Source organism: Miscanthus floridulus, chromosome 3 (genome assembly GCF_019320115.1).
Source record: "Miscanthus floridulus cultivar M001 chromosome 3, ASM1932011v1, whole genome shotgun sequence".
Classification (NCBI taxonomy): Eukaryota; Viridiplantae; Streptophyta; class Magnoliopsida; order Poales; family Poaceae; genus Miscanthus; species Miscanthus floridulus.
In genome coordinates this window covers 114342299-114370178 of record NC_089582.1, presented here as the reverse complement: position 1 = coordinate 114370178, position 27880 = coordinate 114342299, and the positions used below count along the sequence as shown (strand labels likewise).

Sequence of the window (27880 nt, the reverse complement as noted above, 5' to 3'; positions counted from 1 at the left end):
ATTGCTACCATTTGAGGTTCATGAAACTTGTCCATATCCTTTTACACATGGTAAATATGCTCGGGCAAGCAACATAGATTCAATTAAATTTCAATTCATATCTTTGTATAAGGGTTGTCATCAATTACCAAAAAGAGGAAGATCGAAAGCTCTAGTTTGGTTTTGGTGAATTGATGAAACCCTAAGTGCTAACCTGGTTCATCTAAGTGATCATGAGATAGGTAGCATTATTCCAAGTTGTGAAGCAACAGTGAAGATCATGATGATGGTGATACCATGGTGATGATAAAATGCTTAGACTTGGAGAAGAAGAAAGAGAAAAACAAAAAGCTTAAGGCAAAGGTGAAACTTGATAGGACCTTTTTGTTTTGGTGATCGAGATACTTAGTAAGTTTGATCATATTTAGGATCGATAGCCGTACTATTAAGAGGGGTGAAACTCATATGAAAATGCGGTTATCAAAGTGCCACTAGATGCTCTAACTCATTGCGTATGCATTTAGGATCTAGTGGAAAGCCAACACCCATAAAAATATTTGTGAAAATATGCTAACACATGAGCACAAGGTGATACACTTGGTGTTTGACACATTTGAGCAAGGGTAGAGAAGTTAGTGAAGTAAAGGAGGTGATTGTCACTGTGAAATAGTGACTAGATGTAGGTCACGTAGTGACCGGACTTGGGGGAGCAGCGTCTAATCAATTTTAGATGAAGTTGGCGTGCTCAGGCTCTATTGTTGAAGTGACCAGACGCTAGGTCAAAATGTGATCGGACACGACAGTGGTGAGTCCAGTCAGAAGAAGCCAAGGTAGCATAACCTAGGGTATTGCACCGGACGCTGAGCTAGGTCCGATCAAGGTACACCAGACGCATCCAATCAAGAAAATGCAGCTTTGGATGCTCTCTGGAAGTGACCAGACTCCATGTTATTAGAGCGTCCAGACATTCCATCAGTGCGTCCGGTCGCTGGGTGTTGGTGCATAGGCACGTGAGGACCTGACGCAGGCATGGTGCATCCGGTTAGCTTGCCTGTGTGTCCGGTCATGACTTTGGGGTTGCACTGAGTCACTTGACCGTTGAGATCATGTAGATGTCATTGAACGCGGGGGACACATGGACGACGATCAGTGATCGGACATTGGGGCTGGTGTGTTCGGTCGATCTGACCAGCGTGTCCGGTCGCCCCAAGTTGGGTTGCAGTAAGAGCCTAATGGCTCTATTTTGAGGGGACGCTTATATAAGGTGTTTGGCCGGCTCTAGCTCATGCTCTTGGCTATTTGCATTGACATAGCAACCTTGTGAGCTTACCCAAAGCCCTCCCACTCATCTCCATTATTGATTTATCATCTTCATGAGATTGGGAGAGAATCTAAGTGCATTACTTGAGAGTTTGCATCTAAAGGCACTTGGTATTCATGTTTTGCTGCGGGTTTGGCTTGTTACTCTTGGCGGTTGCCGCCACCTAGATGGCTTGGAGCAGCGAGGATTGTCGAGCGAAGGTTGGTGATTGTCTTTGGCTCCAATCATGGTGATTGTGAGGGGTTCTTGACCTTTCCCCGGTGAAGAGCCAAAAGATACTCTAGTGGATTCCTAGTGGCTTATGTGATCCTCATCTTGTGTTGGTTGTGCGACACCCTATTGAGGGTTTGGCGTGTGATGCCAATTAGCGCATGAACCTCCAAGTGAGTGAATTGCCACAACGGGGACTAGCTTGCTGGCAAGCAAGTAAACCTCAGAGGAAAAAATCCTTGTGTCTTGATTGTCTCCTTGGTATTCATTGGTATTCACTCATTGGTTACTACCACTCTCTTGTATTTCATTATACATTCACTCGGATAGAGCTAGTGGTAGTTAAGACTAGATAGTGTTTCATTTAATTGTATTACTCTCACTAGGTTGATCACCTAAGTGTATATTAGTGACATAGCTTTGTTGTGATATACTAGAGATCATAGAAAATAGAATTGGGTAGGTGACTTGCAACCCCAAGTATAGTGCTAGCACAAAATTCACTTTGCCATCTTATTAACTGGTCATTTGTCTTAGTGTTGTTATAGAAATTTTAATAGGCTTTTCACCCCCCCCCCTCTAGCCATTAGAACCTTTCACCAGCACGTTAGACATCAAGTGATCACCTCCATTCAATTCAACACATCTGTGGTTTCAACATCATGTCCTCTCGCTGCTTGACCCCACCCAGCCTTGAACCGTGCAAGGCCAAGCTCCAATTTGGAGTTTTCCCCGCCGTCATCCCGTTAAGGCCACGCTCAGCCATGGCCGAGGGTAGCTCTCCATCAGTCCACCCTGAGTCAATTCACCTGCACCACTAGTTTGCCTTGCCTCCCTCTCCACCTTGCGCACGCTAGTGGAAGCGCTACTGCCTCTCCGTTGCCGCTGACATGACCATGCTACCATGGTGTGCCACCACATGGCTCGGCCGCACGTGGCAACACCTCCTTCACCATCCACCACCCCAATCGTCACCTCGGCTAGGTCCATGGTAGTCTACTAATGCTCCCTCGCTAGCCAGTTAGGTTCTTAGGTGCTTTGGATCGCCGGAGCAGCTACGCCACCATCGTGGATGGCCGCACATCGCTGTAGCTCGCTCCAGCGCATCCCACCACCCTGCGTTGTTGCTTAGTGTAGGCGGTTGGACCATAGTTGAAGGTCGACCCGATCGATAGGCCAGCGCAAGCCTCTGGTGGTTGGCACGGTCGCGCCATGTCAACGCCTGTCGCGCCGCCATGCGCTGAGTTGTTGAGGATGCGCGCGAGTGAATTAGGGAAAAGTTAGGGGGTTAAGTGAGAAGGTTTGAGAGAGGAGAAAATAGTGTTAGTACTTAGTTGTAAATTGGGAGGAGTTCGATGTCTCTTTTACAAAATCTCCAACGCGCGCGGGACTCTCCCACCGTGGGCTGCCTCGCGAGCGGGATGGCCTCGCGTGGGCCGCACCAGCGAGCCGCGCGTGTGGGCCGCGCGGGAGATTTAGTTTTCTTTTTCATACGAAATTAGCAATGGTTTTCTAATTTAATTTTTGAGCTGATCTTTGGTAAATCATATAAAATCATGTAGATGTCCAAAAACTGTGAAATAACTTTTGTTAGGTTCCTAAAATTATGCTCTATCAATTGGTGTATTTAGTTCATGTTTATACGTGTTGACATTAGGAGCTATTAAATTATTTGAGGATGCTTAATAATATTAAGTTAATTATTGTAGGAATTTTTGTGGTAACTTGATGATAGCTTTAGTCCTGAAAATTTTTTAGTAGCTTCATTGTATTATTATGTGTTCACTGTAATTTTTGTAGCCTTAGAATAGACTAAGCATTAGGGTAGTTAAATGCTCTTTGTTTCAATATACATTAAATCATTAGTAGAAATAAAGATATACCCTTAAATTACAATACTGAGTGTTTGTTAGTTGAATCCAACACCTTGCTTGATGAAGATGATAGTTAGCTTAGTATCTTAGTCATTAGAGCTAGTTTAGTAGCTTGGTATGCGCATTCTTAGTTTAAGAATTATTGTTGCCTGAATGATAAGTGTTGCATCATCATCGCATGCATGTAGAGAATGAGTTGGCGGAGATCGTGACCACCGACGATCATGAGTTCGAGGAGATCGTCGAGGAGTATGAAGAGATTCTCGTGCAGGAGGAGGTCTCGGAGCCACCACTGACTGACTCAATTAACACCACGCCTGTCCAAGGCAAGCCCCGATGCATAACCTCTATTTTATAATTCACCGTATATATATGTGTTGTGCATTTATGTCATAGAAATTTTATGAAAACCACATGCATAGATACACTTGTTCTAAGAGTCTTACTAGTGCAGGTTCGAGTAGATGTTATGCTTAGGTTATCGGTAGCGTGAGTAACCTGTCATTGCTCACAATAGGAGATTATTATTACTCTCATAATAAAACAATGAAAGAAAAAATGGAGATAGGGTAGGGATATGGTATGGGTATTGATGGGTGTAACAGGTTGTGCCTCGTGGCCAACGGGGCTTAGCTTGGGTTAAACTGTTTTCCTTGTTCGTGTCGATTAAGGACCATCCGTTGCTGTGGATGGTAGTCAGGTCATAGACTTATTATCCTGAGCACATACTTGCTTATGGAAGCGGGAAGGATCATTATGCTCTTGTCGTGGGTTCTGGCTCTTTCCGGACCGACTGATTGGATGTAGGGAAAGGTGGAGGTCTAAGCACCATACTGAGACCGGGTCTCAAGTGTGGGGGCTTAGAGTCTAAGTTTGGATGGGTACCTAGACCCCATGATAGGAGTGGAATGGGTTGGTCTTGTTTGTGCCTAGGGTACAAACGGGGCATGTGTTTCGGGGTACCCAGCTGGAATACATTGGTTCGTGAATCGCTGTTTCTGTGAGACGATACGACTTGGCTATGATCTAGCACCGTAGTAAGAACTAAAAGATGAAAGATGGTGAAATGGTTCTAATTGCTTAACCCTTGCTTGAAAGTAGAACAGGTGCTTACCTAGAATGATTAGCTAATGAAGTAATCATGACTGCTAATTAAACTTAATCTTAAGGATGTACTTCTAGTAATGCTTTCCGCAAACAAAAGAAAACATCAAACCCATATTTCTTATCATATCCTTGAGAGTTAGGAAACTATTCCCACTAGTCGGGTAAGTCTTATGAGTATATTGTGTACTCAGGGTTTATTTTACCCCTGTTGCAGGTGCAACTTGAGGAGTAGCTCTTATATGGAGGATTCTTCTGGTGGGTACAGACGAATCCTTGTATCATTTTCGCTAGATGTTTATTTTCATTTCGTTGTTTAATTATCGTACTATGAACTCTGGTATTGTAATAAATAATTTCCAAGAACTCTTATTGTATGAAAAGGACTAAGTGTTGTAAGCTCGTACTCATTATTGGATCCTGGCGGTAAAACATGGATTGTTTTGAGTTCTCCCTTGGGGTGGGCTCGACGGAACTGTCCGATGTAGCTAACTTTTCGGGTGCTTAGTGTCCAGTGGAAGACGAGCGCCTCCGAAAGCGTGTTATTTCGGACGGTTCTTCCATAGGAACATGGTAACTAAGATGGTATAGACAAAATAGAACTTATAAATAATTTTACAACCCTAAAAAGGAATTCCATATATCCATCTTCCCCTTGGCACCCTAAATGTCACAAGATGCTTAATTGTTCAAAAGATGCTTCTATCAATTCCTAAGCATTACCTGAAATCATTAATCAAACAGAAAGGCTAAAAAAATAGATACCGCATTATTATGTGTTATTATCCATGAGGTGATCATGCAGCCAACTGCTTGCTCAACAATTTTTAGATGGTTGATGTTGCTTTTCATCTATCTTTTTCTCTCTAATGGCTGCTTGCTCAATAATTTTTAGATGGTTGATGTTGCTTTTCATCTACCTTTTTCTCTCTAATGGATCATCCCCACCAAATAGGGTGAAAGTACGAAATTAATTCTTACATCATGAACTTGGCAACGATTAAATTAGACAAAAAAAGAAATCATCACAGGCAATAAACAATACTTCTCTTTGGTGCCTGGAAACTACACGAAGCAAAAGAGGTAGGAAGAAATGCACGAAACAGATGCAACCATTGAGCATTGCTTTAACTAACATTGAACAGGTACAAAGATAGTGTCAACTTTGGGCATGATGGTTGGTTCAGTTGTGAGCATTGCCTCAATCATAAAAAAGAGACGTAATGGTAGACCATGATAATTGCATGAAACATCAAACATAATTTATGTTGCAATCATCACAACACTAGCAATTTATCTCAAAGCAAAACATAACAGGAATAGGAAACCGTATTTATCATTGTACATGACCAAAATGGAAACAATAAATAAAAAACTATCGGTACATGGTCTCAATCTTTATCCTACACTAAGAAATCAAACAAATATCACAGACATGGTCATGTGCTCAGGTCTATTGCATAATACCTGCCTGCTCTCAAAATCCAGTGGAACCCAGCGGGTCGCAGCCTACAAAACAAAAAAAATGGCAGTTAGATTGGTAAGAGAAAAGTGGGAGAATAGTAGGCCTAGGGGGGAATTGATCTTAGAACAATAGATGCAGGATAAAATCAAATAGAGTAAGGATAGAGAGGGAGGAGTAAACCAGCAAGCGGTCGAATCAAGGGAAAGCAGAGCCGTACCGACCGTCTGCAGGAGTGCGTGCGGAGGGAGCCAGTGGCCGCGGCCGCCGACGCTGCTCACCCACGGCGCGAGGTTTCCCCTCCAACCAATAACACGTGGACACTGTGTGCTACAGTAAAGCAATGGTGGGGGGTAAAGGTGAATCATAGATCGGAAAATCAACGCTGCAAATTTTTTTTTTGCTATCGTGGACCGTCTGGTTGATGGCCATACTAACCTGCTTTGAAAAGAGTAGATTCAACACAACATAGCTGGATCAGTTAGCACAGCAGGTGTACCGCAACATAACCAGATGGGGCGAAATTAAGGCTTGATCGCGATCCCAGTTCCCATCCATGGAGACCCCGTACCGACCGATCGATCGCCCAACTTCAATGCCACTGTGGCCTTCAACAACTATCAACTAGCGAGGGGCCAGATCCCAGCCTCATCTGAGTTCCGAAACGACAACATAGCCAGATCACAGTCAACATGAACATGGTGCTCGGGGTGCTCCATCTCTCATTTCGTCGACTGTCAAAACACAACCTGGACAGCATCATGCCACTGGAATGAATGCCATTTCTGTTGTCCAAGTAACGTGGAGATGCAGATTGTGCACTCACCTCTCAAGGTTTCTTTGTGCTCGGGCCTCAGTCGACCCAGCACCAGCATGCTCTTTACATCAGCTGCATTTGCTGTGGATGGCCTGCGTGTACAATTGTACATCACTGCGTTGTCCACTAACACACTAACACGTGTTCCCCACCGGAACGCTGCCATGGCGGGCAACAAGTTCTCGTCGTACCACCTCGCCGCGGCGCTCCGCCGCGAGCTGGACCCCGCCGCCGCGCTCCGCCTCTTCCTCAGCCCTACTGCCTCCGCGACGTCGTTCCGCTACTCCCTCCGCTGCTACGACCTCATTATCTCCAGGCTCGCCGCCGCGCGCCTCTTCCCGGCCATGGAGTCCATCCTCTCCCGCCTCGCCTCCTCCTCCTCCTCCTCCTCGGGTCCCCGGCCCCGCGAGCAGCTCCTCTGCCGCGTCATCTCCGCCTACGGCCGCGCCCGCCTCCCCGCCGCCGCGCGCCGCGCCTTCACGCACCCGGCCTTCCCCGGGCCCCGCACCGCCAGGGCCCTCAACACCCTCCTCCACGCCCTGCTCGCCTGCCGCGCCCCTCTCCGCGACCTCCTTGCCGTCTGCCGTGACGCTGGGGTCCCGCCGGACGCGTGCACCTATAACATTCTCATGCGAGCGGCGGCCGCGTCCGGCTCCCTCGACCACGCGCGCCACCTGTTCGACGAAATGCTGCGACGGGGCATCGCGCCCACTGTAGTCACGTTCGGCACCCTTGTCGCCGCGCTGTGCGATGCTGGCCTACTGGAAGACGCGTTCGAGATGAAGGAAGTGATGGTCACGCAGTACGACGTGTTGCCGAATGTTTATGTGTATACAAGTCTGATGAAGGGGCTCTGTGAGAAAGGGGATGTGGATGCCGCGGTGAGACTCAAGGAAGAGATGGCAGGGAAGGCAGATCTTGTGCTGGATTCTGCTGTATATGCGACGCTTGTGCGGGCGTTGTTCCGGGTAGGACGGAAAGGTGCGGTTGTTGGATTGCTGGAGGAGATGAAGGGGAAAGGGATTGTGGCTGATAGGGTGGTGTACAATGCGATGCTTGCAGGCTTTTGTGAGGATGAGAGGGATTTTGGTGCTGCATTTGCAGTGCTTGACGACATGCAGAAGAATGGGTGCAAGGCGGATGCAGTGAGCTATAACACATTGGTTGCAGGGTTTTGCAAGTTGGGCCGGTGGCGGGATGCGAGTGAATTGGTTGAGGATATGCCAAGGCAGGGGTGCCATCCAGATGTGGTGACCTACAGAATGCTCTTTGATGGGATGTGTGCTGCTGGGGTGTTTCTTGAAGCAAACCAGGTTTTGGATGAGATGGTTTTCAAGGGTTTTGCGCCAAGCAAGGATGGTGCACAGAAGTTTGTCCAGGGGATTGAGAAGGAAGGAGATGTGGTATTGCTAGAGTCAGCGTTGTGCCGACTAGCGAAGGTGAATGCTTTGGTGTCAAGTGGATGGGAGAAAGCTGTAAGTGGTGTGCTGAATGATCCCACAGAGTTGAGGCTAGAGAAGCAGCTTGATTCTTTAAGAATTGCTTGATTAGACACCATAGTGGGTTTGATCAATTGAGTAGCGAACTAGCGAAAAAGTGGCAAGCATGGTTTCTAAAGAAACCAATTTGTTCATCTGTTGTACAAGGCTGCCTTGCAGGTAGTCTTACCCAATTCAGGTTAGTTCCTTGCAGGTAGTATTATTAAATGCAGAGGAAGATTAAAATGGAATCTAAGTGTGCGACTTATTTGAGTGAAGTTAATTTGGCATAAGATTCGAATATAGGATGGATCTATCGCAAAAAAAGAATCTTCATGTTAGCACATAGATGGTCATATATATATTTTAGTTTTTGTGGTATGTTTCTAAATATATTGTTATTTTGTTCCCTTGTGGACAATAATGCGTTTTTTATAAGGATAATGTGTTCTTTTGAGTACTAATATACTTCCTCCTATCACTTGTCGTTTGAGACAATGATTTAGACTCGACTTTCAAAAAAAAATGATTTAGACTTGCAAACAGCTTTGTAGCTTGTTTGAAACAAGTAAAAGTGAACGGAGGGAGTACTTGTTAACATTTCAACACACTTTTCCTCCGGTCTCTTCTGTAAATAACTCCATTTTCATTAGCTAAGGTGATTTATAAGGGTGTTTGGTTTGAGGAACCACTCCATCCTAAATAAGGTGGTGCATCATGAGTTGATTCCTCAAATTTGGTGGAATGGTTCCATTCCTCATACTAGTATTAATTATTGACTTATGAGGAATGAGGTGATGATGCATCGTCCTATTCCATTCCACAAACCAAACAAATAAAGTGAGGAATGAGTAGATGATGTACTAACTCAATTCTTCATACCAAACACCCCCTTAGTGCATAGGACAGGAGAAGATGATGTAGTAGTTTATTCCTTTCCAAAATAGAACATTTATGTGTACATAACATAACAAAACTGAGGGACAGGTCATCTTTTGCCAATTTCCATGCTCTCGAAACTATTCGAGTTGGACAAGTTAATAGAAGTTTGCTGTAGGAAGAATCACGAGAAAGATTGTAACATATTCTTGATTCTCGGTTCACCAATTAGAGGCATGCTCCACTAGGGAAGATGTTTTTGTCTTATGATCTAAGAGTATATGGCTCTAAGGCCCCGTTTGGCAGGGCTTCTCCACCGGCTTCAGGAGTCGTTTGGAGCCGTTTTCTACCAAACGGGTAAAGTAAAATAGCTTCACTTGTGAAGCCCCTAAAAACATGCTCTCACAGTGATTTGGGGTGGGATGGAGCCAAAAAAAGTGGCTTCTCCCGGCTCCTCCTCCAGACCCCTAAAAACATGCTCTCACAGGGAAGCCATTTTGCCAAACGGTTTACCAAAACCGCTTCAGCTCCACCGGTGGAACTGTTCGTGGAGCTGAAGCAAAAAAAAAATGGCTTCACTAGTGAAGTGAAGCCCTGCCAAACGGGGCCTAAATTCCTTTAGATGTAGCATATTGCTGTATTGAGTTGTGTAACATATACCTGGGTAGGTTTTGATGAGTGTAACAGTAGCAACATGAAAACAGAAAATAAAGGGCGTACCCAGTGCAGAGAGCTCCCACTCTGTGCGAGGTCTGGGGAAGGGTGTCAGTGGCAAGCCTTACCCTCTCCTGTGCAATATGAGGAGACCGCGACTCGAACCCGGGGCCTTCCGGTCACAGGCGGTAACACTCTACCGCTTGCACCAGGCCCGCCCTTCAAAAAATAAAATCCATAATATATTGAATCATCATGCATTCAACAGAAGCTTCATGTGTCCAATTTCTGTGTCAATAAACATCTGTTTGATTTTGTAGAAGAGAATGCTCATCACCAGATCAAAAAAGAGCAACAGGTTAACAGATGTGTACAACTTTTACTACCTTGTGAAACATTGGGACTGGAATCTACATCGCGGAACTCTCTACCTTGCGAAACATTGGGACTGGAATCTACATCGCGGAACTGTCTACCTTGCAAAACATAGGGAGTGGAATCTACTTCTGCAGTGACTGCTGTAGTTGTCTACTTGTCTATCTGCACAAGGACCTGAACTTAGATATGTACTTTGTCGCCTCAACTTTGAGGTTAGCTACTCCTGTCACCCCACCTCACTGAAGCCTGAGGGTTTTGGCACTTGACATGTTGGAGTATCGGTTCCTTCACCTGCAGCATTTTCATGGAAAATTACAGCTCAGCATTCATGCTGTCATGCAGTAGTGATGTTGGGTATAAGATGAACATATTGATCTTGTAGGATTGAAGTTATGTGTGACTTATGCTCATTTCAGAGAAGAAATGCGGAGTTTACCATGCTAGCCTTCCTGGATCGCTTGTCCTGGGTAGACTGCATCTCACTTCCACCAGTTAGAGACCTTTTGATTCTCTTTCCAAGCACTCCACTCTCCAGGGAACAAACAGGTACAGCCGGCTGCAAGAAAGTTTCAGACAAGTACATTTAACACAATATTTTAGATCACCAAAAGACCCTAGTCTGTAACATTTCTTAGACTACTGGGTGATCAGATTGTGTATATACCTCACGCACACTTGTGGGAGTCCTGCTTGGATCCTTACCCACTGCAGAAGCTTCTTGCCCGCTCTGCATGGACACATTCTGTTGCAGCTCTGGTAGCTCCCGAGTACGAGTAAGATCAGATCCAACTGAGTGGAAGCAACCCATCGTGGAGCCATCTCTCACTTCATGGTCTGTGGAAATTGGACGGCATCATGTCACTGAGGCAATGCCAATTCTGTTGTCAAAGTAATGTGAAGATGCAGATTGCTGTTAACACTTACCTCTCAGGAGGACTTTGTGCTCAGGCTCAGCATGCTCTGTATTGGTGTAAATGGCCTGCATAATGTAGCAGTATTTTAATTGATTTGTAGGGCAATGTAATGCCACAATGAGCAGTTAGATACTGCTAGCGATACAGCAATCTTATAGGTACATGATATGTTGCCATCTGTTCGCCTTCATTGGCTTGCAGTATCTTTTTTATCTCAAGGAGCCTTCTGCTAGTTAGATTCAGAATGAATGATAGCTTTGCCTATAGCAGCATGGTAATATGGTTAGTAAAAAAAAACAGAAGATATTAATGGGTATCACTGTATCACATAGCACGGTAGAATCATTCCATTTTTCCAAGTGGTTTTAGATGATTGATATTGGAAGTTGGACAACATCAGGCATCCTGACTCATTATCTTCTAACACATTAAGTTGTAAACTTGTAATGCCAAAATCCCAGCTGAGATGCATAATTCTCAATGAGTTCCATAAACAAGTCTTAGTTTTAACTAAAACAACAGATTCCAACCTCAAGGAAACTTGTCCAGGAATTCTTCAAATAATGCAAGTGGTCGCCATGCATATTGCAGTTATTTCAGGTTCAGTTGTCCCTTTGTAGAAAATGTGATTATGATTAAGAATAGTTTATTGTGAGTTAAATTACTTCAAACACAGCTCACTGGACTGCCACTCCACCAATAAACAAACATAATAGATGAACCATTCAGTAAAATACTATAATTGTATAATGCATTCAGGACTTTCTGTGTACAGATTCAATCAATTACCCAGTCTTCGGTTAGCTGAATTCTTTACATATCCATCTTGCACCATCTTGTCAATCAACTTTCGGACTATATTCTGGCTGGCTTCCCCATCTAGCTTTCCTTGAAGTTTGGCTATTGTCACATAATCCATGGGAAGTGCATGATATAATGCCTGTAATATTATCTTATATCAGCAGGTGACATACGCAGACAAAATCTAGGGGTCAAAGAAGGTTCACCTTCATATATAGCAGATCCCCATTGTTGTGTTTGGTTACTTCAGTTGGTGGTACATCTGCCATGATGGTCTCCTTCTTTATATGCGGTGTTTTTGGATCAGTCTTCTGAAAACGTTCATATGTCTTGTTAGTGAAGGCAGTACGTAAGAGAATAACATCATAAGATATGGTAAACAAAAGCAGTCCATTAGGCTGACCTGGTTAACAGTATAACCATCTTTGCTTGCCCTGGATACTACACCATCTTTAAGTAGCCTCTCCATAATATCTGAAAAATCAATCATTAGCTACTAATTTAAGACTTCAACAGGAGCGAGGAAGGGCTGATTTTATTTCCTGCATTACCTTCAACCAATTCCTGCAAAATATTCAACAAAAGGTTGTCAAAAATAGGCCATACAACTCGTGTGTGCATTTCAAATATGGGTTGATTTACATGCGTTAGTGTACCAGGATAAGTCTGTCACTTGCTTTGAAATCTAGCAACATATGGACAATAGTTAATTACCGTTGCTATGTCAGGGGAAGTTAGAAAGGACATCTGAAACTTTAATTGCTCCGTTGTCTCTTGAGCATATCCAGTCCTTTACATGGGAAGTTAGCTCTTCCTCATGAGCAGCATCTTGAGTATCATCTGCAAACATAGAAAGTCAGAGGAGCAGATGTGCACGGACAACTATAATATATCAAATTCCCAGTTACCCAAGACATACAAACACATTACTAAATTAACAAGATGTGTCTCTCTTAAGTAGTAAGGAAGAATAAATCTATGCATTGCAAATGAAGCTACACAAACAAAATATACCTTCTGAAATAGTACCAGTGCCCTGACCTTTGCTTTTTCCATCTGTTAGAAAATTTGTATTAATAATTGCAGAAACAGCAAATGCAAACATAGCTGAGGACATGCTTACCATTAGGAGCTATGACGTAATGATCCACCTTTGATGGATGAACCTAACACAATCAAAGATAATGTCAAGCAACACTTCAGATAAAAGGAACATAATTTATATAGGTATAGAGTTAAAGGGGTGTTTGGTTTCCGGACTAAATTTTAGTCCATGTCATATCGGACGTTCGGATGCTATTTAGGAGAACTAAATATGAATTAATTATAAAACTAATTACACAGATGGAGACTAATTTACGAGATGAATTTATTAAGCATAATTAATCCGCCATTAGCATATATTTACTGTAGCACCACATTGTCAAATCATGGACTAATTAGACTTAAAAAATTCGTCTCGCAAATTAGCCACAATTTGTGCAATTAGTTATTTTTTTCGTCTATATTTAATACTTCATGCATGTATCCAAACATCCGATGGGACAGGGACTAAAATTTTCCTGTAGGAACCAAACACCCCCTAAGTATCTTTATGTTAGGAACACACTAGATTGCTAATTAATGCCACGGCACTAGTAATATATCATAGCATTGATCTGTTTGTTCTTCACCTCAGTGTCAGAAAAGTCATCATCATGATCAGACTCATTATCCACAGTCATTCCATCATCTCCGCTGTTAACATTGTCATCATCGCATGGATCAAGGACACTCTTGACCTTCACAGGAGAACAAACTGTGAGAAGCATCATCTTTAATTAAAAAATAAAAGGTCAAAGGACCTTCTGCCTCATTTCCCTTTACCTTCAAAGCTAACACAAGGTGCTTGCTATTGACATTGCCCACTTCCATCTTCAAGGGGTTCTTGTTCCATATATTTATGGCCTCATTATCAGCACAACACTTGAAGAAAGGAGGCTCATAATCCTCAGGCTGCCAGTATGGAAAAAAGAAGCTGGGTTGACTTCTACCAACAGATTCAAGAAGAACAAGAGAATTTATCTCCTCATTTATTGAGAGCAAAAGAACAAGGTTATCTGCTGTGGCAGACCCCAAGTATCGATATGGACAAATAAATAAACAGAACAAAAGTTATACTCACTGTGGCATCATCATAGTACAGCAGCTTCATTAGAATGGTTCGCTGAAGAACAGACCCCAGTTTCAGATCAGCGCAATATATTGCAAATTCTTAAACAAATTACACGATGTCTGAAAATACCTCCTCTGGCATTGGGTCCAAGGTCCTCATAAGTGAAACCAGCGTTCTGATCATCTTACAAGCAGAGCTCCTGAAAGAAAACCATATATCAGGATATGATCATCACATATTAAAATTGTCATTTTCCCACCCAACAGGCACATTGGATAAAAAACATGAATACATTAATTGATCTACAGATGCACTATAGCCCCATTATACAAGGATGATGACCTTCATTACTAGATTTCTGTAAGGCAAGTCAAGAAAACTAAGAGCAATATATGGCACCTGCCACCTGGTCTACATAAAAGTGAACTGAAAGGTATAATCTGTTCATGTTTTGATAGAACTGTGTACTTTTATCATAGCCAACAGATAGATAATTAACCCCATATTGTTCAGCATGTTCTTACACAGCAAAACCATAATGTTGAATTGTTTCAAATCATAACATTCTGAATGCAACATAGCTCGTTTACAAAGACTGCATGCTCATGCAAGAAAATTAACATCCAAGGTAAGAGAGTACCTCATCTGATCAGGAGTTACTTCTGAAGCATTTGAAGTGAATGTAGTACTACCCTTTTTGCTCCCTGTACGGCTCATGTTCATCGCAACTTCCTTGGTACTGGTGTTGGGGTAGCTAAATGAGACTGTAGGGAAAGAACAACACATAAGAAGCCCCCAATCCAACCTGATATGCAATTCCACAGGGGGAAACTTACAGGCATACTCCTCAATCATCGGGCCTTCCTCCTTCTCACAGATACAAAAGAGGAGGGTCTTGAGATATTTCTTTTGCAAAGCATCATAGACACCTAAAAGTTTGATTCCATAAGTTGATCACATAAGAAAACAAGGACAATAGTGTCACACACGATACATACAACCTCTGTTCTTAAATAATATGTTGTAGAATACATAGAAGTAGAATTTTCCTCAAACGTACTATGATATTATTAAATTTTTAAGACAATTTGTCCAAGTAAGTTAGAAAAAAAATTGAGAGATGTGCATATCATGTCGATGTCCAAAACAAACAAAGTACAACAGACTTTTTTAGAAGTAAATGAGATAGGTAGCAATTGTTAAGTAGTAGACAATGAATGAGCTCAGGACATGTTTCACCTTTCTCCATCCAATCAATCAGTCTCCTTGACTCAGCATCCATTGGCATCAGCTTCTTAATCTTCATCTCTGCAGCAATATAAGTGTTTTTGAGGTAAAATGACAGCAGCTGTTGATTTGGACATAGATACTATACTTGAAGTTATTGCCAATTCTAACCTAGTGCTGGAACCGACTTATCACTGAAGTACTTCTCATGGAATAGGCCTCTGATGTAGCTGATGTTGTATATGGCAATCCGGAGCAAATTCCTTGTCTGTTGGATAAAAGTAACATCATGTTATCAGAAATATCCAAACAAAAAGCAGGCTATCTTATGATTTCTCACACCAGATACATGTTGAAAGAAATCATTGAACAACCATCAACTCATAAAACGTTGAAGCCCCTGAAAAAAAGAATCGGAATGGACTACAGTGTTCACCAAAAGAACACAACATTGGATGAGTTGTCTTTCAACAGTGAAACACAAATTGAGGGGCAACCAACAAACTTTTTTTTATCACAAACAAACATGTATAGTATGATTGTATGAAACATTTTTCAAGAACATATGAAAGTGAACTAATGCGTACCCAGTGCAGAGAGCTCCCGCTGTGTGCGGGGTCTGGGGAAGGGTGTTAGTGGCAAGCCTTACCCTCGCCTGTGCAATGCGAGGAGACCGCGATTCGAACCCGGGACCTTCTGGCCACAGGCGGTAAGACTCTACCGCTTGCACCAGGTCCGCCCTTCGAAAGTGAACTAATGCCTGTAATATAAATGGTGTTGTGATGATTCGAAGCATTATGCAACTGCAGCTAAAAGCATCACACATCCAGAATTCTATCCAAAATTATATCACATTCTGGAAACATAATGGAAGCATTCCAAATAAACTGCAACTGATTGCACATACACAAAGGTATAGGATAACACAAACAAGAGTAATCTAATTGGAAGTAAACCACACAACTTTTTCAAGTAGATAATGCAGCTATACCAAACCAAGCATTATTGAACACAGCTGTTATTCTTCATATGGTTACCAGAACTCTGCTGTAACGCATAGAAGAAATTGATATTGCTAGAGCACACTAGGAAAGGCTTAACAAGCTCTTATGATTCCACAGCAGAGTATATTCTGATACAAGGCAGCATCCAGTTAGAAACTGTGCAAGAGTTTATGATCCCAAAAAACTAATGCAGAAATATGTACTTTTTGTTACAAACCCAAAGTAGAAATCAAAATATGTACTGCCATGAACATGGACACTGATATTGTCGAACTAAAGATCAAATAAAAGCTGTGTTTCTGTTGAAGATATGTTAGGACATAAATATGTCACTATCCCACGTGCAAACATAAGTAAGAAGGGGAAATTGGTACTAGTGAAACCTGCTCCTCAATCCACAAAAATTATCGCGATGGAGGGCTAAATTAATCAACACAACCTGAGTGGGTATTAAATTGATTGATAATTTTTTAGAGGCTCCTGGAGAAATAATTTGCAGCCATCAGAAGTACTAATTTCTCAGAAAAATGAAACGATGAGAAACAGTGTAAGCACCAAAAAAAAATGATAGGCATGTATATATGCAATGCAGACTGATTTGAGATCTAAACGCAAATTAACAGGTCCTTACTTCCCAACAACCAAGTTGAGACGATTTACTGGAATCAATGTTTAGAATCGCCGAAATCAACCAGAAAACTAGAAAACCAACACCACCTTCTTCTATTAGTTCAAGAGCTAGCATTCTAGCAATGTTCCAAAACCACAGAAATGAGACCGCAAACAAAAGAGAAGTTCCGCACTAGTTTTAGACCGAATCGACCAGGAACCTAGTAGACCCGGGGCGACGCTTCTAAATCAGTGAAGGAATTCGAACAACCAAGCAGCAAGAAAAGAAAAAAAAAAACTACCAAATACATGTGTACCAGCCATGAAATCCATCCGAACAGCCAAATTTATCCACAATTTCGAGAGTGTTTCGCGGAGAACTAGGGACGAAACGTAATTTGAGTTATCTAGAAGCTACTGAGCATGCTCCGAACCGACCAAACTAGAACCATTGGGAGGAGAAACTAGCAGAGACCAGTGAGACCCCAAAACCCCACTGCTCGAGCATCAAGCGCGCTCAATCCACGCACGCGAAACGTGTAAAACTGAGAAACAAAATCCACCAACAACGCCGCAAATGCAAACCAACTTGATACGCGAGCATGCAAATGCTCGAATCGACCCCAATTTGATCGAACAAGCCCATGACGAAACCCTTGTGCAAACACGGGTCAGAAATCACGAACATCTCGATCTAACAACAACGATTCGATCGGCCGGGAGCCGCCCGAAACCACTCGAATCGCACGGAATTGAAGTTGACGCGGAGAAGGGCGAGGAGACGAGGAGTAGACTTACTAGAAGCAGCGAATCCTGCTCGGTGATCTCCGCCTCCTTCGTCTTCTGAGCAATCACCTGCATCGGAGCGGCACAACCACGATCAGGGCACACACACACCCCTACAAGCGAAGGATGCGAAGCACGGTGTAGGCTGAGAGATGAGAGCTCACCATTTTGCCGGGTCTGCGCTGCTTGCGCGGCGCGCGTGTGCCGGGATGAGGCAGTGGGGAGAGGAGGGTGGTAATGGTGTGGTGCGGGATTTGTGGGGTACTTATAAAGAGTGGGGTTGATGGCCGCAGCCCGCAGGCGTGGGGCAGAGCCGTACGTGGACGAGAAGACAAGAGGAGGACGTCTTTTCGTTTGAAATTTTGAAAATTCTGGAAACACGCGTGGTTCATCAGGTTTTACTCTGTGTGCGAGATTTTGCATTGGATTCCCCTGCACATTAAAAAGATTTTGTTAACTCATAATATTACTTGCCAATGCGTACTGGGATCCAAAAAGTTAGATCAGTTTAACGTTTGTATGTAAAATCGTTTATTTACCATGCATGTAACTCGTTTGATCCATCTTCAACGTTTGTTAGGCCCCGTTTAGATCCGATTTTTTTTTGGATTTTAGTTACTGTAGCACTTTCGATTGTATTTGGTAATTAGTGTCTAATTATGGACTAATTAGGTTCAAAAGTTTCGTCTCGCGATTTCTCATCCAACTGTGCAATTAGTTTTTTTTTCGTCTACATTTAGTACTCCATACATGTGCCGCAAGATTCGATGTGACGGGTACTGCGCAAAATTTTTTGGAATCTAAACAGGCCCTTAGTTACTACACATTCAAATTCATTGATAATTGCAATATTACATGTTCAATGTATAATGTACCTTATAGTACTACCTCCATCCCAAAAACTGTCATTCTAGTTTTGTTTTGACTTTTGACTCCTGAGTCAAACTATTTAAATCTGGCTAGGTTTATAGAAAAAAAAACAATACCTATGATCAGCGGTGGATCTAGGAAATATTTCAGGGGGGGCTGAACAACACTGCTGCTCGATCTTAAGTCTCAGCCCCCCTACACTATAGAATTTTACCTAAAAATTCATGGAGGCTCCATAGGGGTTCCACTGTTCCGGTATGGGTAAGGGGGCTTGAGCCCCCCACCCCACCGTTGGATCCACCCCTGCCTATGATACCATATAATTATGAAAAGATTTATTATGAAATATTTTTTATGATAAAATGATTTTATAGATATTAATTTTTTTTTTATAAACTTGATTAATCATAAGATTTTTTGATCTGGACAAAACCGAAACATCACTCTCTGCATGACAGAGGTAGTACACTGCCAATTTTCTTTTCTTTATTAGCAACAACCACCAAGCCTTTGAAGTCTACTTCGTTTTGGATATAGCCTTTGTAATGTTAACCTGGTAAGGCCATAGGTGAGTGAAAGGTTTCATTTGAAAGGCATTTCAATTTTTGCTAGTAAGTTTTCAAACTTTTCCTTTGTTTTTAAAGTTATTATTCTTGAACCAGCATATAGTATGCAGTATTGGGCTCGGAAGCGCCCATTTTGCTCTTGGTTCGGTCTTGATATTCAAAAAAGGTGCCCATTTTGCCCATGGTTCGATCTTGCCATTCAGAAAAAGAAACGAAGACAACTTGGTCATGTGCCTGTGCATCGAATTTTTTCTCGTCTCAATGTCCTCGTGTTGGACACAAGAGCAAAATTAACATTTCGTACACCAAGGCTGTCAGGCTGACCCCTCTCATGACCCGAACAATTTGAAGTTCTGATCCAAACTGAGCCTTGCATCAAACTTGTTCCCTTCCTGCTGGTCAGTTGGCCAAGGTGTGGGGCACGCAGCTGTCGACCGTGCACGCCAGGACGTCCTTGTAGCCCCTGGTGATGTTGAACGCGTCGTGCGCGGCTCCGTCGTCGCTGTGGATGAACTCCACCCGCAGCGACGAGTGGTCGGTCGCCGTGAGCTTCACGTAGCCGAAGCTCTTGTCCCGGACCACGCTCCACTGCGCCCGCGGCCCCGCGGAGTAGTCCCGCAGCCTGGCCATGGTGCCCGAGAAGCTTCCCTTGTCCTTGTTGCCGTCCATGCACGTGTTCTCGTACACGGGGCAGGTGCGCTCGTAGTTGTGGACGTGGCCGTAGATGGCGAGGTCGACGCGGTGCTTCTGCCACAGGCCCTGCAGCGTCCACCCCATGGGCTCCGAGAAGGACCCCTCCGTGGCGTAGTAGTCGTTGGAGGAGTAGCCCAGCGGGCGGTGCGCCGCGAACACCAGCCACGGCTGGTGCTTCCGGTCCGCCGACGCGAAGCACCGGTCCAGGAACGCGTGCTGCTCCGATCCCGGCCGCCAGTCGTGCTCCGTGTCGCCGACGCAGAACCGGAACATGCCGTGGTCCGCCGCGTACCAGAACTTGCCCCGGTTCTCCGCCGGCACGTAGAAGTAGGTCTCCGCCGGCACCCCGCACTCGCCGTGGGAGTCGTTGCCGTTGTAGAAACCCCCCGTGTCATGGTAAGTCCTCTCATGGTTGCCGCTGCACGGTGCACAAATAAACGCCTTCTTAGCTTCAGGGGCGACTGATCGGGATAGATCGATCGAACGAACCTTGCCACCATGTACGGCACCCCTCGAGGCGATGGGCTCGATCTGCGCGGTGAACTGGTCCCACTGCGCGAGGAAACCATTGGCGTAGGAGAGGTCACCGATGTGGAAAACGGCGTCGTAGTTGGGCAGGTCCTTGATCAGCCGGTCGGTGGTCACCTGCGCACCGGGTTGGAAGCCGGCGAGTTCATTGGTTCCATCTCTTTGCCCCTGCCAAGTGAAAAATGCGCATGCATTGTCATCTACACGTGCTGACTGTTGTACTGTCACTAAAGGAAAATAAATAAATCTGCAAAAGTTTGGTCAGAATTCCTACGAGTCCCATGTCACCGAAGGCCACGACGCGCTGGAGCGAGTCCTGGCCAGGGAAAGGCGATGCACGGAAGGTGGACGACTTGCCCCACACCACGGTTCCGTCTGGTAGCTCGTGCCCAATCTGATCCGAATACCTGAACATGAATAGCATGATTTCAACTACCGAAACCACTCATTTAATTTGTAAGTACGCGCAACAAATTAAAGGGAATGCACATTTAGTTTGGCCATACTCTCTGTTCGGCCACAGGTCCTTCAAGAAGGCTGTGTGGATGAAGCCAGGGTCTCTGTATCCTTCCGCATTTGCTGGTTTACCTGCAGTTTTTTTTTTTCCGTCTCAGTAAAACATCGTCACCACTTAACCATCCAGCATTCAATCTGAATGTAAATTAACGTGCATCTAAGTCTACTTTTACTGGTAATATTACTTGCTTTTTATCTTCACAGTAAGGCCCCGTTCGCTTACAGTAGAATCACCCTAGGAATTAATCCAACTGATAAAGTTTATACAAATTTAGCTAGCATTCCGGCCAGGATTTTTTCCAGGTGATCATTCCAGGTGAAACGAACGAGGCCTAAACTATCTTTTTCACAACTTGAATGGAATGATTTCGAATTATATAGTTTGTATTCTAAAATTTAGTCAAAATTAGAGAAAATTAATTCAGAAGAAACAATAATTTAGAACAAACAGGGTACTTAATTTATACCACACAAGTACCTCCGCGTGTAGGTGAGGGTGCCAGCGGGCGTTCGTTTCGAACTCTCCTCTCCCTTCATCTTCCACTCTACAAAGGGATAGGCTTCGTTGATGTTGTACCCGCTTGTCCATGTTACAGCCATCTGCATCGTATTAAAATCACACGATCACATTACTAAAAATGGCGATTACGTGCACGACCTTTTTCAAACAAGAAAAAGAAATTGTGCTACAATTGTATGTAGGCTTGTAGCATATACATAGTGTGTGTTAACGTTAAGTAAGCCCAGCTCGTTCCATTCTTTGCCTTGAGATATAGGCGTGGAAACACAGGAGCTTTCGGGTTCGCGAAGGAGATCTTGTTTGAAACCGCAATGAGTTTAGGCTGCAATTAAGGGTAGGTGTATCAGATATTTAGCAGCAGCAGCAACAGCACGAGCAGCACATTCATCCCTCCAAGGATGCAATCCGAGATAGATCATATTCAAATATGCAGCGTTCAATTTCCGTGTATTATGTCTGTATTGTAGTGACTAGAAGTGAGCTCACGTTGTCCTTGCCACCGGAAAACAGACCGAAGGCGTAGTCGGACCGCTGGTTGATCACCAGGAAGCTCATGTTGCCGCCACCGGAGCTCATGAAGCTAGGCGAGATGTTGGCAAACATGTACTGCACCAAATACGAAATCAGCCAAGGTCAGTGAGGTACTGAGACCTGACCATGGTTAAACTCTCCATCAGAATTTTTAGGTGAAAAAAAAACTTTGGGGGCCCGTGACAACCGACCTTGACGGGCGCCGTGGGTAACCCTGCTGCAGGGCCTTCTTCCCCTGCTTCTGCATTGGTGCTTGCGCCACCTCCGACGCTCAAACTGCACCAGATCGGCCGACGGCCGTGTGGAATTTTCATCATGACAGCCAACAAGTGATCGACCTTGAGCTGACGGGATGAGCCTATTACAGTATTACGTACCCGAAGTCGGCAGGCGAGAAGAGCGCGACCCAGTGGCCATCGGACGGCGCCGGCGCGGCGAAGTTGACGGTCACCCATGCCGAGTCCTCCCCCTGCGTGCCGGGCCATCCAGGAGAAGAACATTGATGAGCGAGGCCTCGCGCGTCGAACTCCCAACCCAACAACACGTTTTACGTTTGTACAGTGTACTCACGTTCTTGCCGAGCACATCGGGGGAGGCGTGGATGACGGCGGCGGAGTCCATCGCCACCTGCGCGCCCTGCATCTTCAGCGTGGACAGCGGTTGGATGTTGTCCGTCGTCGAGCCTTCCACTGTGACGGCCGCCGCCGCGGTGGTCATCATAAGCGCTGCCAAGGCCACGGCCACCGCCGCCATGAACAGGCACGGCAGCACGTGTGCCCCCATCGATTCGATGGACTCCTCTAAGGAGAGGATGCTGAACGAGGTACGTACGTGGTAGAGGTCTAGAGGAAGATCGCAGTACGATGGCAGGTAGGTTTGACTCGTCACGACTCCTGGGCACGGTAGTTTTTTTAAAAAAGGGGAGCACGGTAGATTGTTACAGTACGCGTTTCAAATGCATGGAGTATTAAATCTTTAGACATATGCATGGAGTATTAAATGTAGATAAAAAAATAATTAATTATACAATTTGATTGTAAATTACGAGACGAATCTTTTGAGCCTAGTTAGACCATAATTGGACAATAATTATCAAATACAAACGAAAGTGCTACATTACCCTATACTGATTTCTAACATCAATCTAAACCAGGCCTATGTATCACCCCAAACCACCTCGGCCCACGGACCACGGCCCAGAAAGGATCAAGGTGGAAGAAACAAAACGCAAGGCGGAGGCGGCGTCCGCTGCTCCTCCACTTCGCGTTCCGTTCCGTGTTTCCAACTCCGGTGACTCCACTACCAGCAACCCGCGCAGCGAACCCACTCCGACCACCGCCATGTCGAGGCGCGGCGACTGGGTCTACGAGAACAACGGCGGGTAGGCTCCCTGCCGCCTTCCCACCTCGCCTGCTGGCCGTATCCTATGTGTTCTCTAACGAGGGTCTGTTTGGTCCTGCAGGACCTGCGTGGCCATCGCCGGCGCCGATTACTGTGTCGTCGCGGCGGACACCCGCCTCTCTGTCGGATACAGCATCCTCACGCGCGACCACTCCAAGATCTGCGACCTGTGAGTCCCTGAACCCAGTCGCGTGCTTCGATCTGTCCGCCTGGGCTTTAGGGTTTCTGGACTGGGAGACACGAGTGGGATTTTAATGTGGCGTGGGCTCAAATACTTGGGTGGTATAAGGCTGGATTCGTAGCAGGATTTGGTGCTGCCACTGGTGGATTTAGCTAGGGTTTGGTGTTTGGAGGATTGGGTCCGAAATTATGGGGAAATACCTTACATTTTGTTAGTTTTTTTTTTTCCGTTTGCCTGGTAGTTTTTCGTTAATGGCTAGTTTGTTCAGTATGCTCTTTGTGAACGATAATGTTTGACTGGCTTGCTACTGTGGTATGATTTTTAGTTCATCAATCTGCTTACCTTAATAATGCTGAGCACACTGGGTTACATGTGGTTCATTTTCCTAGTCCTAGCTTTATGTCCTGTGTTTGCTCTTTCATTCAGATGACTAGATCGTCATAGAACAATATGTTAGATGCTGCTTTCTGCATAAGAAGGGTAACATTCCTTGCTAAACAAACTTCTGGTTTTGGCAGATGAGCAATTCATTAACACATCATTAGGGAAGGGAGATGTAAGCTTGACATTTAGGTTTACTTATATATTGGTCGAATTGCTTGGATTTGACCGATTTGTCTCCTCAAGATTTACAGTGAGAATAGCTGCCAATTGTGTGGTTTGCTGGTGCTGTTTCCAGACAGTGAAGTTGTTTGGTTCTAGAAGTAATGGAGCCCTCTATATTCTAGGGGATTTGTTTTATCGTTGCTTTTGTGGCTGTTAAGTATATAGAATTCTCTTGGGCCCACAACATATGGTATTGATATACTTAATTAGGGGTGATGAAATTCGGGCGTGCCCTGTTGTGGAAAAAATGTCACAGTGAACCTTGCTGTCACCTCTTAAAACAGTCTTTTTGTTAACAGTTGTTCATAATATGCAGTTCAGTTGTTCATAAGATGCAGTTCAGTTGTCCTATTTGCGTATAGTTTGTTTTTGGCAGGCTTTGGTTTGATGTACCACGCTTATTTGGTCAGTGTTGTTGGATAATGTTAAATGTACACCTACATACTGGTTTGTATCGCTACTGATATACATATGACTTACTAACGATCAATCTAAAGATGGTTGGGATCTTTGTTTCTATGCTCAGTTTTAGGGTTAGCCTCTTTTGCTAAAACTTTGTGGTGTGGAAGAGCGTCTGATGGCTACTGTTGATTATAACCCAATACTTTTCAATTTAAAGGTTTTTGCTCTGCAAACTTGTTTGTCCTTTGCTTGAATGCCCATAGACGCACAACAAAAACCTTAATGAAAGTCAGTGGTGCATATAGTATAACTCAATTCTGTTTTGTTCACCAGTATTGTCACTATTGCGCTGAGGTTGCTAAGCTTTCTTTGATTATTCTGTACTTTATGAGAAAGATGGTTATCAGCTACTCCCTCCATTCCAAATTGTAAGTCATTCTGGCTTTTCTAGGTACATAGCTTTTGCTATGCACCTAGATATACGTTATCTCTAGATACATAGTAAAAGCTACGTATATAGAAAAGCCAGAAATATGGGCAATTTGGAATGGTGGGAGCACCATTTTTGTCAATGTTTGCAAAAAAAATGTCATTAGATGCTTCCCTACGCTCTTCAGCATGAAGCAGAGCCCTGGTATGCTGTATAGGCCATATGTGTACAATTAAACACGTAGTGTACCGATGAGCCCATAGGTGGCAAAGAAAACAAGAGAAGGGGTGAGGTTAGGACCGCCAAATGGTTTGTTGGGGGTGTGATTCCATCTATGCTTACCTCATGGCGTCCATTCTCCTGACATTCAGCTAGTGGTTACAGTGACATAGACGTTTGTAACCTTGATTCCTGTGTTATGTATTTTTTAGGTTGTGATTTCCCTTCTGAGTGCCTAAGAATAAAGATTCTCTCTTCATGTGTGTAGGGCTGACAAATGTGTACTAGCATCTTCTGGCTTTCAAGGTGATATTAAGGCTCTGCACAAGAACCTAGCTGCCAGAGAATTGGTAAAATTTACAACTAAAACTCCTATCAGCGTCTAAATTGTTTTATATGTTCATTCTATCATCCTTTTTGTTAATATCAAACAATTCTTTTATATCAAGCGCCATAAACTGCGCCAGCACTGATGCGATGTTGTCTTTCATTTGTTTGTATATAGCTATACCAACACCAGCATAATAAAAGGATGAGCTGCCCCGCCATGGCACAGCTCCTCTCCAATACCCTGTACTACAAGCGCTTCTTCCCATATTATGCCTTCAATGTGCTCGGTGGGCTTGACAGTGAGGGTAAGAAGCCTGTTCGAGAGGCCGTATCGTATCGTGGATTATTTACTGCTGGCTGGTTTGGTGTGAGAGAAAAACACTGTTCCCGGCTGGAAATTTACGATCGTTTACGAGCAAGCGAACAGGCTGAAGATTTGTTGCTTTACTTTCTCACATTTCTTATTTGATGAACACTCAAAAAAACATGTTGTGTACTTGCACAGGGAAAGGATGCGTTTTCACCTATGATGCAGTAGGTTCCTATGAGAGAACTGGTTACAGTGCTCAGGGAACGGGGTCTACTTTGATCATGCCAGTCCTGGACAATCAACTAAAATCACCAAGTCCTCTATTACTCCCTGCCAGGGTAAACCCTGCACATTTATATCTTCTGTGTGTTTCTTGCAGTGGTTCTGTACAATGAGCACCAATTTGATCAAATATGCATTCACATATATAAGTGAATGGTGACTAGAAATAATGATAACAGCAGATAGCCTAAGAATCTTTTCAATATGCGCAGGATGCTGTCACACCATTGTCGGAGTCAGAGGCCATCGATCTGGTTAAGGATGTGTTCGCATCTGCAACTGAGAGAGACATCTACACTGTAAGCTGCATTTGCTCATTGCCAAAATTGTGCGCCTGTTTCTCTTCGATATATATCCACTCTGCTGATCCACAAACATGCAAAATATGCAGGGGGACAAGTTGGAAATTGTTGTCATTAACAAAGCCGGTACTAAGCGTGAGTACATCGAACTGAGGAAGGACTAAGCCTCTTGCTTCAGTAATGCTGCAGCTGCCATTTGCTTCGAACTTGTTCCCTTGTCTGGAGGTTTATGTCTAAAGCTGTTGCTTCATAGAAACACTTGTGTTTACTTGCCTATACTGTACCAGGATTCAGTCAGCTTGTTTTTTTGTCGAAACAAATTGCATGGATACTGAAGCGGTACTTATTGGTTGGTTGGGAGCCTGACATGAGGGGATCGATCCGAAATGTCACAAGCCTCTTTAGATCTCTTCTACTCGCTCAGATTCAAATTGCCTTATGTCTTTAAAAAGTCAAGCTTTTTAACTTCTATATACTATTCTCCCTCCATTTCAAATCATTAGACGTTTATAAATTTTTTAGATATATTGCTCCTATTATGCATCTAGATATAGTGTATGGCCCTATGAACGAATAGTGTTTTTTCTCCCGCAATAAATTAGGATAAGCTAAATTTTAGCGAAGCGAACAGATCTATATCTAAGTGTACAATAGAAGTTATATCAAGTTATATCTAGAAAATTAAAATTCTTACAATTAGAATATATTATACTACAGTCATTTTGTTCTGGCTTTTTTAGCTATATTGTTTATGTTACACACTTATACATTAATCTATCTATATGAGTAGTAAAAGAGAACTGACTTATAATTTAGAACAAAGGGAATAGATATAAAATTAGGAGATATAAGATTCTTTGGATCACACCTTTCACAACGGAGGAATAACAGTAATTTTAAGGACGATCCACTAATGCTTCTACGTAGTCTGGACGATCCACATTGACTAATTATAATAGATACTAAGATTTTATTAGCAAATAAGCACTAAAATGAGACTATCAAAATTCAAACAATTTCAAGCTAGGCACCATATTATAGAGTATGTGTCGGTGCAGCACGTAAATATTTATAGTTTTGTTGTACGTTGTGATCGGAGGTGGCCTAGCACTCAATGACATAGGGTTTATACTGGTTCAGGCAACGTGTCATACGTCCAGTTTGAGTCGGTCGGTGACTTTATTGCTGAGCCCAGGTGCTCGAAGTTTGCTGTGGAGTTACAAACGGAAGGAAGAAAGATGGGGGGTACAAGAGGTCCGATCGGGCTCTGGTCTGAAGGACCGAGAGTGACGGGAGCTCCGCTATGTGCTAAGTGTTTGAGCGTGTGATCGAGGTTTGAACCTAGTGGTTCTCCTGTTGTGTGTGTTGTTCGAGTTGTTGTGTATTGATCTGTTGGGAGATAGCATATCCCCTTTTATAGATGAAGGGGATGGTCTTACAAGCGACAGAGAGAAAGTGTACGTATGCTAAGTCTTGTTGCCCACGCCGTCGGGTACAAGATGATTGTAGGCGCTCATAACACTGTTAATGACAGATGCATG

At 43.8% G+C, this 27880-nt stretch overlaps 2 protein-coding genes and 2 pseudogenes across 2 annotated transcripts; 2 read left to right on the top strand and 2 right to left on the bottom strand.

The window, feature by feature from the left end:
* The first annotated feature begins 6771 nt into the window (after positions 1-6771).
* On the top strand, positions 6772-10225 carry LOC136542130 (putative pentatricopeptide repeat-containing protein At1g53330). The gene is made up of 2 exons (XM_066534427.1): positions 6772-8444; positions 10099-10225. Exon 1 carries the CDS (start codon positions 6824-6826, stop codon positions 8312-8314), a length of 1491 nt encoding a protein of 496 aa, XP_066390524.1. The 5' UTR covers positions 6772-6823; the 3' UTR covers positions 8315-8444; positions 10099-10225.
* An 84-nt stretch (positions 10226-10309) lies between these two features.
* On the bottom strand, positions 10310-17881 carry LOC136542133 (meiosis-specific protein PAIR2-like; annotated as a pseudogene).
* Positions 17882-19487: 1606 nt separating this feature from the next.
* LOC136546567 (probable inactive purple acid phosphatase 27) lies at positions 19488-22659 on the bottom strand (annotated as a pseudogene).
* A 425-nt stretch (positions 22660-23084) lies between these two features.
* LOC136546566 (proteasome subunit beta type-1) lies at positions 23085-26772 on the top strand. Its single transcript, XM_066538543.1, has 7 exons — positions 23085-23257; positions 23339-23446; positions 25384-25465; positions 25621-25750; positions 25951-26093; positions 26250-26336; positions 26429-26772. Exons 1-7 carry the CDS (start codon positions 23217-23219, stop codon positions 26501-26503), a joined length of 666 nt encoding a protein of 221 aa, XP_066394640.1. The 5' UTR covers positions 23085-23216; the 3' UTR covers positions 26504-26772.
* Positions 26773-27880: the final 1108 nt, after the last annotated feature.